At 41.0% G+C, this 18,245-nt stretch overlaps 1 protein-coding gene across 1 annotated transcript in view; it reads right to left on the reverse strand.

Annotated features, from left to right (window-relative positions):
* FREM1 (FRAS1 related extracellular matrix 1) overlaps positions 1-17,156 on the reverse strand; it is a 47,388-nt gene extending 30,232 nt beyond the window's left edge. Inside the window, 6 exon segments of the mRNA XM_030293827.1 lie at positions 9,208-9,352; positions 10,077-10,140; positions 10,142-10,191; positions 10,194-10,239; positions 10,241-10,279; positions 16,692-17,156. Coding sequence (XP_030149687.1) covers positions 9,208-9,352; positions 10,077-10,140; positions 10,142-10,191; positions 10,194-10,239; positions 10,241-10,279; positions 16,692-17,156 — 809 coding nt within the window.
* Between the last annotated feature and the right edge of the window lie 1,089 nt (positions 17,157-18,245).

Raw genomic sequence — 18,245 nt, forward strand, 5'->3', positions numbered from 1 at the left:
CACTATCATCATTTAACACACTTCATTACTTTTGTTTCTTTCTTTTCCCTTTCATTATACATTTTCAAAACCCTCAGTGGTTGCCTTACTGTATTCTCAATCTTCCAACTAGATGTATGCTCTTTATTCTAGATTTCTAAATGTATTTTTTTTTTAATTTTTTCCTGCAGAACTAGAAATCCTGGGTGCCACCATGTAGGGCATGGAGTCTCCAAATTCCAGAGTTCTTCAGGCTTTCCTGGGGACCATTCATATTAAAGAGTAAGTGTATCCCCTCATAACCTCTTCATGTTTTTGCACCAATCATGTGTCACAGTTACATACTCTAAGTGAACCAGCAAGATAAATTCAATAGCACTGTGTCTTACTCCAAGGGCAAGGGGCCAGTGGGACAAGGTAGTGTGGGAGCATGGAATTATGGGAGAGGTTCATAAATCTATATGAACATACATGTTTATTCAGTCAGTACATAAATTTATTGTCACTGGCTTGCTGGTCTTCATAAGATTTTGACGTGAAAACAGAATCTTCATATTAGAAATATTTGGGATCTTCATGGGTTTTTGATGTAACTGATTTCAAATCTGGCATGGAATGGTCAAGAAGTAAAGAAATAAATGGCTATGCTTAAAGAATCACAAGACTGGGGGGTGGGGAGAGGGAAAAGTGGGTGATGGGCATTGAGGAGGGCACTTGTTGGGATGAGCCCTGGGTGTTGTATGGAAACCAATTTGACAATAAATTACATTAAAAAAATAAAAATAAAAGAACCAGAAGATAACAAGTGACAAGAATATGACAAATGCCATAAAAATCACATATTGCCAAGAATCCTTAAGGACCCCGCTAAATGAGAAGGGGGGAAAATCAACAAGATGGATTGAAGGAAAGGACAGAAAGATGAAACAGGAAGGGAAGAAAAGCAATGGGAATGAGTGAAATAGATAAATACAATGAATTTCAGCTAAGTCTCAATAAGGTTTAAATGAGTTTCAACGTCCAATCTTCAGAGAATCCATCTACTGCTAACACGAACCACGACAAGCAAAAATTCATCAATGTCACTCTGCAGATCCAGGCGACCTCAAGGCCTAAAGCTAAATGCAATTTTGATTGCTGATCTAGATCCGTAAAGGGACCACAAAGAGTGCCGTTCAGCTTCAATGCACGAAGGGCTTTGGTGTTTGGGAAAGTGTGCACATTTCCCTGATGCACCATTAGAAAGTTGCACACTGCTTACAGGATAACGTTGTCATCACACACGGTTCTAGTTTTATTTTCCTCACTATAAATAATCAAGACCCATTGAAAAGCCATGAAATGTAAGCCACGCTATATGCCTTCCAGAAAAATATTTAAATCACAAAGCACATGCATACCTACAGGATATGTGCAACACATGTTTTGAATGTGTTTGGTTTTTGCAGTACTGACTTTGAAGATCTTTCTATTGCTGAGACTTGCTTAAATTCTACACAAACACCTAAAAGAAAAGAGACGCAGTCAATCACTTAGGAATTCTCCCTGTGAGAAGCCACATAGCTGTATGCTGGGCATCATGTAGATAACCAGATGCAGGAGCCCACGAGAGAAATTTGGAAAGCTCTGGATGTGTAGGTGTTATGTAGACAAGAGTTGAGTCGGATCTTCACATTTTAACGATCCCTCCCTTCTCCTATTGCCATTGGGCAAAGCTCAATCTAAGGTCAGAAATGAAGTTTATGGACTCACTTTATGTGAGACCATATGGCAATCATTTCAAGTCAGTTAGCAAGAAGTGAGAATTCCTTAATTCCCTAGGTCATGGTTTCTCAACTTGGAGACCATTGACATTGGGACCAGATAGTAACTGAGGTTGTTCTGTGCATTGTACGATGGTTAGAATCATCCCTGACCTCTGCCTGCTAGATGCAGTCACATCGGCCCCTCTAATCAAAACTATTTCCAGAAATTTCCAAATGTCCCTTAGGGGTAAATCATCCTCAGTTGAGAAACACTCCCCTCAGTGATTGTGGGGTACTTATCACAATAAGAAATTTGATATAACGTGGAAACTGAATTTGAATTTCCAACAACCACTACTGTGAGTGGAAGACAGAGGATGCAACAGTAGAGATTAAACCAGATTATAAGTCATGAGGCTTCTGGTCCCTCTACCATGCACAACGGGATCTTGAAGTGCAGCATGAGACAGCTGTCTTGCTTTGTTGAGGTTCCCATCTCCATTCTTACGCCTCTTCTTTTGTTTTACTTTGGCACATACTTTAAATTTACATATTGCCTTGTTATATTTTACATACACATATAAGCAGTGATATGGTTATAAATATCTTAACAACGGCCTCTCCAGAGGGAAGAGGGATGTGTGTGTGTGTGTGTGTGTGTGTGTGTGTAGTATAATACTGATTTAAGGATGTATAGGACATAATTTATAAGTAAGAGTATTAGATAATAATATTAGATATACTATACTTTTAATTATAGATCTCACATAGTTGATTCTCAGATAACATTTTTGTTGATTTTTCACCAATTTTTGGTATGAATACCAGAAAAGCCATTTAAGCACCCAATTTATTTTTTTTCAGATAGTTAGCATTTTATTTTATTTTTTTAAATGTGAGATTTATTGTCAAATTGGTTTCCATGCAACACCCAGTGTTCATCCCAACAGGTGCCCTCCTCAATGCCATCACCCACTTTCCCCTCCCTCCCACCCCCCATCAACCCTCAGTTTAAGAGACTCTTGAAAATTGAGATTAAACACCCAGTTTAAAGTCAATCCATGCCCAAAGTCTGGCATCTACGATCCCCCTTATCCTGACCAATTTTCCAAAGTAGTCATTTTCCAAAGTAGTATCATACAGGCCACATACTACCTAATTTATTTAGATATGAAGCGTGTGCCTAAGTAAACAGAGGCCTCTGGTTCACTGATACAGTCCCAAGTCCCCTGGAGAATGACCAGAAAATAGTAAGTGCTCAATAGATATTTGTTAAATGAAGGAAGGAATTTTTTTACCCACTGTTTCCCAGGCCAAGTTGACCGCTGAAACCTTTTTTCTCCCCAGCCCTATTAACTGATGTTAAATCATAAAATTTGAAAAAAAAATCTAGGATAGATGATCCTCACATGTTCTTTCTGGCCCTTACTCTGGATTCTTTAGCTATTCTTGTATTCTATAAGGGTATTGAGAAAGATAGCGTTGATAAAAGAACATTCTATCGTAAAGAATGATTGCTTAACACACATCTACGGTATCTAAGGTATGTTCATGATTCTCAACATTTGGCAATGTCTGGAGACAGCTTTGATTGTCACAACTGGGAAGGGGGTGATGGTGGTGTTTAGTGGGTAGAGACCAAGGATCCTGTAAACATCCTAAAATACACAGGACACCCTGCCTGCCCGCAGCTCTCCCCTACTCCATGGCAAAGAATTATCTTACCCAAATTCTCGATAGTGTTGCAGTAAAGTAAAATATATATATATTTTCTGATATCTTATTTGCGGCTACTTGACTCATTTACATGAAGGAACAATGAACTGCAAGAACCACTTGGGATTAAAACCCCAGTTTGGGATCTGGGACATTAATCTAGGTTAACAAGAGTGTGGGAAAAAGGTACTTAGCTGCTCTATGCCTCAGTTTCCTCACTTCCCAAAGTAAATAATGATGAGTCTGTACTTCAAAGGGGTTAAATGAGCCTTAATGGATACTCATTAAGTATTTTGAGTTTCTCAGTGAAAGGTTTTACAGAAGCGAAAATTGTGAGTAAATTATTCTTACGACTAGCTCTTCATTTATAATCAAGTAGCATATGACTTAAGAAAACCGAAAGGTTAAAAAATATTTTTCCAAGTGTTCTAAGGCTTATCAATTCAAAGAGGATGCTATTAATCTCCATAATCTAATGCTATGAACACCTGTGTTTCTGATGCTGTCTTTCTCTCGTGGTAATGGGAAAACGGTGTTTAGCCAGGAGGCAGGATAGTGAGTACCCTAAACCGGTGCTTCGGAGTCAGACACATCTTGCAACCACTTATTAGTGTGTGATTATGGTCAGTTACCCAGTCTCTCTAGGCCTCCATTTGTAATCCGTTTAAAACGAGGAGAATGATACTCCTGTGAAATGATGAAAATTCAAATTCATTAGTATGTATAAAGCACCTGTACACAGTGGGTGCTTAATAAGTGCCATTTTTTTCCCTTCCCTTCCTCTGCGCGTTCTTAGATCTACCGGGAGACAAATACTTTAACTCCTGGCTTGGGGGTATAATGTGAAATCTTTACCTAGCACATAGTTTCAACCTCTTCCCCCGCAAGGTGTTTCATAAAAGTTGCTAAAACGTTGCAGGGTGCGCCTGTTAGAAATTCTTTTTCGGTTTGATCTCTTTGTCCTTTCTCTTTTGAAGCCAAGAATGAATAAGGGTAGCCAGAGGGAGGAGAAGAATCCGTCCTTGGAATCATGCAGCAGCTGGAGAAGCAGCCCAGAGTTTATGCCGAACTTCAGCCTGGGTCAACTTTTCTTTTTAAGTTCACTTTTTTTTCCCCCAGTGGGCACATGAAAGAGGTCAATGTAGAAGATGTGTTAAGAAACTGCCTCGGTCAGCAGTTGGCTGCACCTGTGGGCTGCAAAGGTGTTTTTGAGGAACAGAGCGAGGCCTTGCTAGCTGAGCTTGGGAGCTCTGCAGACCATCCTGAGATTGGGGCAGGGCTAGAAGACAGGTATGACGAGTGAGTCATGCCAAGGCACGAGCCAATGAGATGGGCACTGACTTTGAGGTCGTGAGGTCAGGGTTCACTTTCAGCTCTGCCGCTCATTCATTTAGCGACTTGTGGCCAATTACTTAAATGCGTGGAGCCTAATTTCCTTATCACCCTCAGAGGACTGTATTTTGCAGATTAAATCAGACAACATATGGGAAAGCACCTAGCACTGTGCCTGAAATTAGGCGCTTAGCCAAATCGAAATCTTTATGCAAATTCCATGGGTTTTAGTGTTATGAATAATTGCTATTACGATAAAATGTCTCCCAATTGTATCCCATGCGAAATTTGTTCCGTGAGCTATTCTGGGGTGGGGTGGTGGTAGTTCTAGAGTCAAATCAAGTGGAGATATGCTGTATAATATTTCCCTGTCTCGGAGACTCCCACTCCATACAAGCATCTCCGCAATTCTAGGTTGTGATGCAGTTAAACAGCATACTAACTAGCTAGCCAGCTAGCCACAACTTGATCAAGACTTCCTAATGCCTTTTTTTTAAATTGCATTTTCACCTTATTTTTTTTAAGTTTGTTTATTTACTTATTTATTTTATTTATTTATTTAGAGCAAGCATGTGCATGCAAGCAGGGGAGGGGCAGATGAGAGAGGGAGGGAAAGAATCCCAAGCAGGCTCCACTCTGTCAGTCCAGAGTCCTATGTGGGGCTCAATGCGGAGCTGATCCCAAAAACCATGAAATCGTGACCTGAGCTGAAACCGAGTCAGGCGCTTAACTGCCTGAGCCACCCAGGCGCCCCATCCTAACACCTTCTCTAATGGAATATCTAATGACCCTTCATTATTGATATTCTATAGATATGTTGCAATAGCAAAAAACTACTAGCAGTCAAGATCCTGAACAATCCCACTGAACATGGGTCCTTCTGGTTTTTGTAAAAGAGCCTCCTTTCTGCTCCAGATTGCACCAGTGGTTCCCTTTAACTTTATTACAGAAGGTTTTCACCCCCTCCAAATGCATGGAATATTAATCTATTAATCCGTCTCAGCCAAACAAGAACATGAAATTACACAAGACTTAGCTTAGTCATTCATAAGCATATTGACTGTTTTACTTTGTGAATCATGATACTTCTTCAAACAATCAATCTCGTACTCATATGAATGAACAACAGCAATCACCACTGCAAGTCACATTTGTCAAGGACTTTAAAGATGCAAGATGCTCTCACATGCTTTATCTCATTTGTTTCTCTAAATAAATTGTGGTATTGGCCCTCATTTGACAGATGAGATAACTAAGGCTTGCACGATCACCTAGGTCAATGGCATAGCCAAAGCTCAAGCCCTGTTGTTTTGTTCTTTGGCTCCAAGTGTGGTGCCTTATTGTTTGTTATCTATATCGTAATTCCCATTGGGTTGGACATGGACTGCACATTAATATTAATAGCTGTAATTTATTTTTAAAAAAAAGCTAAAACTTAAAGTCCTTAACGAGTAAGTATTACTTCCTTCTTATCGCCTGGGTGGCCAATGACTAGAGAGAAGAAGAGAAGACAAATCTGCTGCTCCTTTCCCAATAGGCCAGTTTAGCAGACTTGTTAAGAGTGGGGAAGAAGTGGGTGCCTGGGTGGCTCAGGCGGTTAAGCATCTGACCTCGGCTCAGGTGATGATCTTGGGGTTCATGAGTTCAGCCCCACATCAGGCTCTGTGCTGATAGCTCAGAGCCTGGAGCCTGCTTCCGATTCTGTGTCCCCCTCTCTCTCTGCCCCTCCCCTGCCTGCGTTCTGTCTTCAAAAATGAATAAATGTTAAAGAAAAATTAAAGAGTGGGCCAGAAGTTCTTTAGTACAATGAAGGAAACCATGGACTCTAGAGCGTCCTTCCTGGGTCTGAATCCCAGCTCCTTCACTAATTAGTTACATGAGCTTTGAAAAGTCACCTCCCATCAACGTGCTTTAGTTTTCACACCTATTGATTCTGGATTATGATGGTACCTAACTCCTAGGTGGTTGTGACATTAAAATGAAGAGTAAGGGAATAGAGCAGAAAACAACTGTATTGCAAATGCCTATAACATACATTGTACATGTAACTATGTTCCTTGCAGGCTGCTTTGGAAAGACAGATAACTACTCGCAAAATGTTTCTTACTGGAATAATATGCTTCTTGTTCCAAAACATCTACTTCCAATGAGGGTAAGGGACAGCTATGCATTCACAAATTATGAACATAAATTCGCAGTAATTTCTACCCTCCCCTACCACTCTAAAGAAAGCAATGTGATATGTGTCAAAAAGCAAATCAAAATTACTTCTGGTTCACCCTTGGTAGGCACATTTTATATCATCTTGTTCTGCTGGTTCCCATCATTTCAAGCTGAAATAGAAATATCTTCAGCAAGGTACATGAAAACATATCATAGAAGCAGGAATCTATCTAAAATAGCCTCGATTAAGATTATAAATTCTTCTGTGATTCTCCTATGAATTTGAGAATTATTTAAAACACAAATCATCTTCAAAAGCAATGTCCTTAGTAACCTTGAGGAATGAAAAGGACGCGTAGTTGAAACAATATCAATCTAGCACCACTTTGGGAGGAAAAAAAAAATCGTCAGCCATGCTATGCTAACAGGTGGAGGAATAGGGGTCAGCATTCGGTCAACAGCAAGTCTGATCAATACTCCTGTTCTTTAGTCATACTATTAAAAGCAGGCAGGGCGCTGGGGTGGCCTGAGTTCGAGCCCCGCTTCAAGCTGTATGCCAACAGCTCAGAGCCTGGAGCCTGCTTCGGATTCTGTGTCTCTCTCGTCTCTGCCCCTCCCCCACCCCTCAAAAATAAACATTAAAAATAATAATAATAAATTTTTAAAAGTGTGTGCTTTAAAAAATAAAGAAAATAAAAATATAATAAAAAGCAAATATAGGAGCCCCTGGCTGACTCAGCCGGAAGAACGTGTGACTCTTGATCTCAGGGTCTTGAGTTTAAGCTCCATGTTGGGTGTATAGAGTACTTAAGTAAATAAATATTTTTTTTTAAATAAAAGCAAATGTAATCAATTTATAATGATTTTGGAACAGGTTTTTTTTTTTTTTTTCATTTTCTTGAGAATTGGAAGACATTTGTCTGAAATTGCAATTAGGTAATATATTTTCTATAAGGATGGTAATGCCAAGGAATTGTTTCTTCGGACAAGATCAGTTTAATGGGTGGTGGTCATCCATTTGAAGTTTATAACCTCATGATTATATTTTCATGTCAGGGCCCACGTTTTCCTTCTTCATGCCTATTTCCAAGCTTCTGCTACTGTGAACCAGGCATATAATAGCCACTCAATAAAAATCTGGGAAGGTTGTAAATCTGGGCAGGTACTTTATATCAGGGCCATGCAGGTGGGACTCTGGGAATGAATTTTGTTAAGGGAATGCGTTTTTCTAACAATGACTATAGAGACCTCTGCTGGCAACAATTGGAACTACAATCCAGGGTCAGAAAAAGTAAGAATGGAAACCAGAGAGGCGAATTTGTTTTCTTTCTCTGTCTATATTCTGACATAAAAAGCCCATAAGGGGGCTGTACCAGCTTATGACATGTAGTTTGATTAGATGGCAGCAAATACAGAAACTAGGATAAATAAGCGACTTTTCTGTAAGGTGACTGGGAAGAGTCTCAAAATTCAAAAGAAAAACACAGCACAAGGAGAATTGGACTATAATTAACCTTTCTGTGATTTTCTGCTAGCTGGTAAGCTATTCAAGGTCTACACTCAAGAGAAGTTTAGAACAGGGGCCCCGTCAGAAATATTACAATAGTCATTCATCTTGTAATTGTGAGGATTGTTACTCTGATGGTTGTACATTCTGTACGTTTCTAAGCGTCACTACTTGTCTATTTTCCCCTTTACGCTGTCTTCATCTTACCTGCGATAGGTTTATTAGCTTAAAGATGCAGTCACAAGTAATCATTTGGATTTTTCGTTTCTTTGGAAGGGAAGAGATGTTATGCTAACACTTCCTGACTACCCCATTCTTCCTGCTGTAGGTATTTTAAAAGACTCTGGTTACTAACGCAGTCCTAGAGTGACCTCTTGCTGCACGATTTGTACATGAGCCTGCAAACTCAGTCCTGAATGTCAGTCAATTGTCAAGACAGAAACTTCTGTGTGTGTGTGTGTGTGTGTGTGTGTGTGTGTGTGTGTGTATGTGTGTAGGTAGAAGTGTAAGCATTTACATGAGTCACATGAATGAGCCATCACTATATAACTTAAATTTCTAATATTCTCATATTCTATAAGACTACTGGCTTTCCTATTATCACCCATGAGAAAGAAAATTCTTTCTCCAAAAATAAATTCTGTGGGCTTCTAAATGGCCTGTCCATTGATCTTCATATTTTGTTTGAAAAGAATATTTCACATTCATAATCAGATACATTCTGGACATTATATACAGGACACTGAACAAGCAAAAATAATTTACATTTGAGGAGCGGCAGAGTTCCCTGTGGGGTCCATGATTTGAAATTCCAGGATATCTGAATTAACTTCCAAAGATGGGTTTAGGATGTAAAGAATGGTCTTACTGTTTTAAGTCCTTTTGGATAAATTTCTCGTGGATAATTCACCTATAAAAAAGAAATGAATACATTTCACAGGGATTCAAACAAAACGTTAAATAAAAGTTGATAAATTGTATGCCCATTTTAAGCACAGCTTTAAGAACAGCCAAAGTATACATTTTTAAAGAAATGAACATTACGGCAAGTATCTTAAAACTCATATGCAATAAAGTTATATTAGGCTTTAAATTTTACTTTGGCTCAGAAATATTGTCTTAAAGAAAATACAAAAAATAGGGGAGAGTAGGAAGATACAGCAATAAATCTCAAATTCTGTGCCATTATTTTTAGTGACACATTCTGATCATTGTCTTCATGAAGCAAAATAAAATACAATCCTGGAGAAACCATCCTGCCCCTCCCAATTTCATTTCTTTGTTTCGTGACTGATATCATTTAGAACTCCCGATTAAAAAAAATTACTCACAAATATGAATTTGGTCCTGACACTCTGTGTTCCTCTGACTATATTACAATCTGGCTGATAGAAAGAATTATAAGCAATAAACAGCTGCGTATCAGTAACTTGGTTCTCCCACTCAAGATGAATTTAGGGAAGCTCAGCCTCAAACCCTCTTTAGCACCGATATTGATTTACAAACTGCATCTATCAGTAAGCCCTGGGGAGTGTTTACCAAATGGGCCGACACGTAATTAAATTACTCTCTCGCGTTGCCAGCTACTGGGTATTTTAAGAGGAGCGATTACAAGGATCAAGGAAGGCAAGTACCTGTTGTTGTGTCCTCCAGATGTCCGTGTTGGGGGCCTCGTAGAATTTTAAAGATGATCAGATCGTTCATCAGTGTCAGGGTCTGTTGCCTTCAACACATGGGAAGTGAGGTAATCCCATAACAGCCATTTTTCAGGAGCCCCACTTGAGAAGGGGAGTGCAAGTTGTGTGATACGGGGGGCTGTTTTGTCCAACTGGTCAACCTGGATAGTCATAATTACATACGCTTTTAGGACAAAGGTTTCTCATCTCCAAGCAACATAGGATCTTAATAGTCAACAATGATAATCTACCCCAAATTTCAGATGATTTATCCCTCCTCATTGTTCATTTCTGCTAAAGGCTGGCTTGTTCACAATATCCTCAGTAAATATCATAGTGCCTGGAGCAGAGGCTAACTTCCATTATAAACTTTGACTCAGCTTTGTGAATTGTCCACTATCTGACCTCTCCTATTAGGACACACGCTCCCTGACGGCAGACGTTATGTCTCCACCCGTACCCGCACCCCTGCATTCCTGCACCTGGCACAAGTGCCTGAACCATGACAGCAGCTCAAGGATATTTGTTGACTGAATACGTGAAAATTGACCCAAGAATTGTATTGCAAACGTAAAGTTAGCTCCACAGGAGGAATTTTGAATTTTCCCAGCGCTTGGTGATATACAGAAATAAAGTTATAAAGATACGCATAAGGATATGCATCACGAATGCACTGAACATTTTTGGGGGGCACATCTTTGTTCAAATGGCAAAATGTGGTGTGAAAACTAGAAATACTTAGAAAAAAATGAAAGGTGATTGTTATAATTAATGTTTATTTATTTTTGAGAGAGACACACAGAGTGTGAGCAGGGGAGGGTGGGAGACACAGAATCTGAAGCAGGCTCCAGGCTCTGAGCTGTCAGCACAGAGCCCGACGCAGGGCTTGAACTCATGAACTGTGACACTGTGACCTGAGCCAAAGCCAGACGCTTCACTGACTGAGCCACGCAGGCACTCTGAAAGGTGCTTATTTATAGGCATTTGCATATTTGTTCCACCGAGGATGAGAACCAGGCAAACTGAACAGGTAGACTCCATTTGGGAAGATAGCGAAGGGGCAATGACCTACGAGTGAAAGAGGCGGATAGGTTCAAACACTCCTTCAGGTATGGAATGAAGCTCGGACCCTCTTGCAAACGACCGTTGTAGGTTAGGGAAGGAGCAAGTTCAAAGCAATTAGCACAGTTCACCACTGATACCAAACGACAGGTACAGGAACACAATCTCCTAGCCAGTGAATTATCAACTTCACTACCCAATAAGGATACTATTGTAAATCTTGGTTCACCCTAGCAAAGTAAAGAATAAATGCCGTGACAAGACTCTCTATTTTGTGTCAGTATGATATAATAAGCTATCATTCAGCTATTTTAAAAAACAGAGGTAGAAGGAACTGATAATAAGCAATTTCCACAACTAGTGTCAACTGGTAAACAAACAAAAAACCAGTAAGTTGCAGAATAAGAGATGACTGTAGTACCATTTTTGTTCACGTATATGTTCATACAGACATAGACAAAATTCGGTAAGCATTTACTTGTACAAACCTGTTTTAAACATTTTTTTTTAACGTTTATTTATTTATTTATTATTTATTTATTTATTTTTTTTTAATTTTTTTTTTCAACGTTTATTTATTTTTGGGACAGAGAGAGACAGAGCATGAACGGGGGAGGGGCAGAGAGAGAGGCAGACACAGAATCGGAAACAGGCTCCAGGCTCCGAGCCATCAGCCCAGAGCCTGACGCGGGGCTCGAACTCCCGGACCGCGAGATCGTGACCTGGCTGAAGTCGGACGCTTAACCGACTGCGCCACCAACGTTTATTTATTTTTGGGACAGAGAGAGACAGAGCATGAATGGGGGAGGGGCAGAGAGAGAGGGAGACACAGAATCGGAAGCAGGCTCCAGGCTCTGAGCCATCAGCCCAGAGCCCGACGCGGGGCTCGAACTCACGGACCGCGAGATCGTGACCTGAGCTGAAGTTGGACGCTTAACCGACTGAGCCACCCAGGCACCCCAAAACATGTTTTTTTAATTGGGTGGGGGGAAATACCATGCTTCATGGTGTATTTCTACATGGAGTTTTGTAACAATCAAGTATTTTTTTTCCTCTCAGGTTGGCAAGGTTTGTTTTTTTTTTGTTTGTTTGTTGTTTGTTTGTTTGTTTTAACAAAAATAATCAGGGGCACCGGGTAGCTCAGCTGGTTAATCCTCCGACTTCAGCTCAGGTCGTGATGTCACAGTTTGTGGGTTTGAGCCCCAGGTCGGGCTCTGTGCTGGCACCTTCAGAAAGCTGGAGTCTGCTTCGGATTCTGTGTCTTTGTCTCTCTCTGCTCCTCCCCCGCTCGCACTCTGTCCTGTCTCTCTCTGTCTCTCTCTCAAAAATAAATAACAATTAAACATTCTTCAAAAATAATCATACATCATGTTGGTAACTACTTGGGGAAACAGTCATTTTTGTATTTGCGGGTAGCGGTGCAATTAGTGACAATTTTCTGTAGAGAAATTTGGCGTATGTATATATTAAAAATGTTTATATACTTTGATCCAAAACTTTCACTTTCTTGAGTATGTCCTGCAGAAATGATTAGATTTATACAAAAATGTGGTACATATTCACTAAAATATAATTTTTAGTAGCAATTTTGAAAATCCACAAAATAGAAGTCCAACAGAAGATTTATAACCATCCCTACCTGTCACTGAGTGCTATTCAACCTTTAAAAATTATGTTTTTTGAGAAAGATCTAATAACATTAGGAATTTTTGTAACATAGGAAGAGTGGAAACAGGCAATATGCTTGACAGGAAATACAGTATCCTTCAGAGAAAAGTGCACAAGCCGGGGAGGGGCAGAGGGAGAGAGAAAGAGTCCTAAGCAGACTCCCTGCTCAGCATGGAGCCTGATGCAGGGCTCCATCCCATGACCCTGGGATCATGACCTGAGGCGGAAATCAAGAGTCAGACACTCAACTGACTGAGCCACCCAGGTGCCTCATAAAATTAGTTATCTTTGAGTGGTATGATTGTGAAGGATTTTTTTTTTTTTTGTCCCTTTCTGCAGCTCATGAATTCTTTATAATAACAATTACTTAATAAACAAAAAAAGCAAAACAATTTCCAAAAGTTACAGTCATTCCCTTCTCCTAAAAAGTGCGGACAACAACCTCAGAGTTATGCACTTGGGTGGCGAGGTGGGCGGGTCAAATCATGATCATGGCCTTTTGGGGGGAAAACTCCTATAACGAGGACTGGGCCAGTGGAGGGACGGTCCATGCAGACGAGGAAAATAAAAATACTTGAGCCATGTAAGAAATCCTCAAACATTCTAACCAGCTGAGTGTAGATGTGTTTTTTTTTAAATATATTTTTCTGTAAAAACAGAGGTGTTACAAAAGGAATAAATGCCTGTTGTGATCATTTGTTTAAAAAAAACTATATTAATATTTGGGGAGCCGGGGTGGCTCAGTAGGTCAAGCATCCGATTCTAGATTTTGGCTCAGGTCATGGTCTCACAGTTGTGAGTCTGAGCCCCACAATGGGCTCCACGTTGGCAGTGTGGAACCTGCTTGGTATTCTCTCTCACTCTCTCTGGTCCCCCCCACCTAGCTCTCTCCTCTCTGTCTCTTTCAAGTAAATAAATAAACTTAAAAAAATACACATTATATTTAAGCTCTGGGGGGCACCTCAGAGATTCATTCAGTTGAGTGTCCCAACTCTTGATTTGGGCTCAGGTCATGATCTCACAGTAGGGAGATTGAGCCTGCGTCAGGCTTCAAGCTGAGTGTAGAACCTTCTTGGGATTCTCTCTCTCCTCTGCCCCTCTCCCCAACTCACACTTTCTCTCTCAAATAAAAAAAAAAAAGTAATCTCTGGTTACATGGTCCCCTATTGTGTATTGGGTCCTACTTGCCCTAATCTCATTAAACTTCTGGTTTCTTCAAAAACCAGGTCTTCTGGCTTAGCATACCAGAAGTATTTTAAAATATTGGAGCCAAGACATTTTTTTTAAAGAAAAGGAAGGCTACATCCTTTGATAACTGTCTTGGATTCACTAAAATCATCTCAGACAGCATAAACCACAGAAGCACGAACACTGGTCCTTTCCCACTCACACGCCGGGTGTGTCCCCATTTATGGAAGAGTACAAGAAATACTCGAAGCAAGATTGCAGTATCTTGGTTACTGACATGATTTCCTACAATGTGAAGTTCAGGTTGTGCCACGCTGATATCAGTGAAACGCACCTGTTTTGCACTTGTGAAGCCCAGTGGCTTTGCCCTCACTTACCCAGGTTGGGAGCCTAAGGGTAGTGTACCCACACTTGGGGGACTGATCTGGACCAACTCATGCCTCAGTGGTAGTGACGTTAGTTGTCTTACCAAAAAAGCTCTAAAGCAAGAGCCTGAGGGGCATCAGTCACTTACTTCCTAACTGCTTGACCCCTCTGCTCAGAAGACCAGAACATTCGGGAGAATTATGGGGAGAAAGTTTGAGGCTTTCCTTGTCTACACATAATAGTATTTTTTGGCAAAGAAAACCTTGTCCTTTGGATGAAAAAGAACCTTCACAGCGTATATCCAACATTTTCATATCAGTAAATTCTGCAACTTTCAAGAGATCACCCTCTTATAATCCATGTTCTGTAAGATGAGTGTTGTTGTTGGGACTGGACTGACTTAAATTCTGATAGCTTTTCTAAATTCTACTACCTATTCCTTTTCTACTCTGGGGGTAGGAAGGAACTCTGAGGCCTGTACTTAGAATGTATAACTCCTGCAAATTTGCAGACAAATAGACCCAGAAACGTATTACTGATTGGACAGCACAATGACATTCCTCTACCTAGTGCGGGGAGTCGGGAGTCAGGGTCAGGAAAAAATATATTAATAGACTGGAGAGTGGATGAGACAAATAACAATTAAACATATCATTAAAAAAAAACCCCTAATGTTACTACATAGAAAGTACTTCTTTCACGCTGTGTCAATGATATCAGTACCTTCTCTCTTCTCCCAGTGCATCATAATTCAGGACATTTTCTGGACCTCCCTAGAGACAAAGACTTATCCAGCCACCACTCCACATCATCATGGCTCACCACCTTTCTACTCAAATCCCACCTTAGATAGAGACTGCGATGGTTAATTTTATACGTCAAGGTTGCTAGCTACGATGCTCGTTTGGTCAAACAGCAGGCGAGATGTTGCCGTTGAAGGTATTTTTTAGTTGTGGTTGACATTTCAGTCTGTTGACTTTGAGTAAAGCAGATTACCCTCCATAGTGTGGGTAGGACTTATCCAATCTGGTGAAGACCTAAAGAGACAAGACTGAGGTCCCCTAGATACGAAGCAATTCTGCCTTCCAGACTGCCTTTGGATGGAGACCACAACATCAATTCCTGATGAAGCCTGCCTTGCAGATTTTGGACATGTCAGACCCCACAATTGTGAGCCAATTTCCAAAAACAAATCTTTTTCTCTTTCTTTTTTCTCTCCTTTTCTCTATATAATACATCCTGTCTGCGCTATTCCTCTGGGAAATCCTGACCAACACAGGGACTAAAGAGCAAGGGAAAATTATTATTTTGCATAATCAGAAGGTATCCTGAAGTAACACACAGATTTAGCTTTCTTACAGTGGGTGGAAGTGTGTAGAACAGGATAAAACTATATCCAAGAGAGTGGATTCAAGGGTTTAAGAAACAGAACATGCTTGATGTGTTTTGAGTAAAAACAGAAAAACACATGATGCCCTCCCAAAATCATCCTGATAGGCAACATAAATGTGGCAGAGTAGTGCCAGAGAAAGGACACCGAATTTGGGATCAGAAAGACTAGAGGTCCTCATTTGGTTTCGATCAAGGTATTTAACTTGTGAATTTCCGAACACCTATTAAATGGAAACGATAAAATTTCCCCTTTCATGAGAAGGAAATGAGATTTACGTAAAGTGGGTCTGCCCTACAGTTAACACTCCAGAACTTGTAACTGCTGCAATTATGTCTCTCATCATCATTTCATGTGTCCTATCGATGCTGCCTTGTATGTTTTCGTATGTTTAATCGAAAACCGTTAAAATGCCAGCAGCTGATGTGGACCAATAAGCATCACTGTAATAGTACAGGTAGATATTACAACACTAGTTACAAGATATTGAGTATCTAATGTATGTCAGGCAATATACTAGCGCCTTGGATACCACGATGCTGTAAGGCATGGTTTTCAAAGAAGAAAGGCTGAGTTCGAAGAGTTAAAAGACTCTCATAAGGTCACACGGCTAATAAATGGCAAATAGAAATTCCAACCCAGTCAAGTCTGACTCCAAAGCCCATGTTTCCTGCTCCTTTCTGTCCTACCACGGACTCTTGGTCATTAGCTGGCAGGCAGGGACCACATCTATCTTGTCCGTATTAATACGCCTGGTGCCTTGCTTAGTGCCTGGCATGCTGTAAACACACTGCACGGTACACAGATGAATAAAAGAAGGAAGGGAAGGAGGAAATAATTCTTCCCAAAGTTGTTTTCTCTACACCTGTGGCAATGAACCGGGGATTTGTCATACTTGCCTGGATGGTGAATGTAACAGGTTCTTGTCCCACTCTCCCATCCACAACAAAGCCTTGGTTTGTCCTATCTGTGGCCACAAAAGTAAAGCAGTCAACCTGGGAGTCCCCTCCCAAGTGCCTGTAGGCCACATTCCTGCTGTCCACGTCCTGCTGAGTAAAGTTGTGCCGAAGCAACATTGTCCCCCGCAGGTAAAGCTGGCCATGTTGTGGGAGCCGGACCAACACGAAGGTGAGGTTCTCCGCAGGGGTGTCAGGGTCGGTCAGCTGGAGGAGGTCAGGGGAAAGCAGGCCCGTGGCCCCCTCGGCCAGTCTCAGCCCCCTGTTCCTGGTCACCACGGGTAAGGCTCTGTCCACGGTCTCCAGTGTGATCTCAAACACCCCCTGTTTGGTCTGCAGCCCATTGCTGACAATGAATCTGGCAAAGAGAGGCAAGGCAGCCTTCAGCATGGGATCTTGTGTCACCATCTACCGGAATGAAATGATAACAATTCACACCTTTACTCAAGGACATGTTCTGTCAGGGCTCAAATGAAAACTCAAGGGCAGATCTTTCAGAAGGATGCCGTTTTAGCCATTAAACCAATCACTAGGTAATACATAAACTACGTACATACTACATCCAAATGTATTCTCTCAACAATGTCGGTGGCAGGGGCACCTGGGTGGCTCAGTTAGTTAAGCATCTGACTCTTGATTTTGACTCAGGTCGTGATCTCACAGTTTCTCAGATGGATCCCTGGGTCAGGCTCTGTGCTGACAGTGTGGAGCCTGCTTGGGATTCTCTCTCTCCCTCTCTCTCTGCCCATTCCCCACTCACATGTGTTCTCCCTTCCCTCTCTCTCTCAAAATAAACTTAAAAAAAACATTGGTGGCAGACTCATGTGATAGAGTAGGCTAATTCTGCCAATGGTATTCCTCAGGCTCATCAGGATTCAGTGTAGTCAGTATTTAGCAGAATTCCTTGCCCTACATAGGAACTTCACATACCAGTAGACCCACTGCATGAGTCTGAAGAGTAGACCCATTTTACATATTCATAATTTTGCAACTGTACTTTACTTGTAGGCATTTAATGGGCCAAGCTTTTAAGACTGATAATTGGGGGGCCAATCCAGTGGCTCATTTTGGCTGTTTCATTTTATTCATGTATTTTCATGGTAAATTTCTCAGGGGCAAGTCACATGACTCAGCTATGAGCGTAACCCCTCTCCCCTTCCTGGGCCTCATCTTCACTCTTCTGTAAACTACAAGATGGACCAGACGATTGCAAAGGACCATCCCGCTCTAAAATATCATGCGGTGTTCTAATCCCTTACCTTTTTTCTCGTGCGTCTACATTTTCCCCTTACAGTATGTATGGGAGTTATGCTAGACAAAAATTACCTTCCTGATTTAAAGAAAAAAATTTATAGCAGAAAGTAAAGAATGTAGTGGGAGATCGTAAGGCAGGTAGGAGGCAGAGCTGGGATTAGAACCAGGTCGTCGGACCCCACACCTTCTGCTCTTGCAGAGTTTTTCATACGGGCCAGTTTAATAGACCACAAAACCAGACTG

Source organism: Lynx canadensis, chromosome D4 (assembly GCF_007474595.2).
Source record: "Lynx canadensis isolate LIC74 chromosome D4, mLynCan4.pri.v2, whole genome shotgun sequence".
NCBI classification, from domain to species: Eukaryota; Metazoa; Chordata; class Mammalia; order Carnivora; family Felidae; genus Lynx; species Lynx canadensis.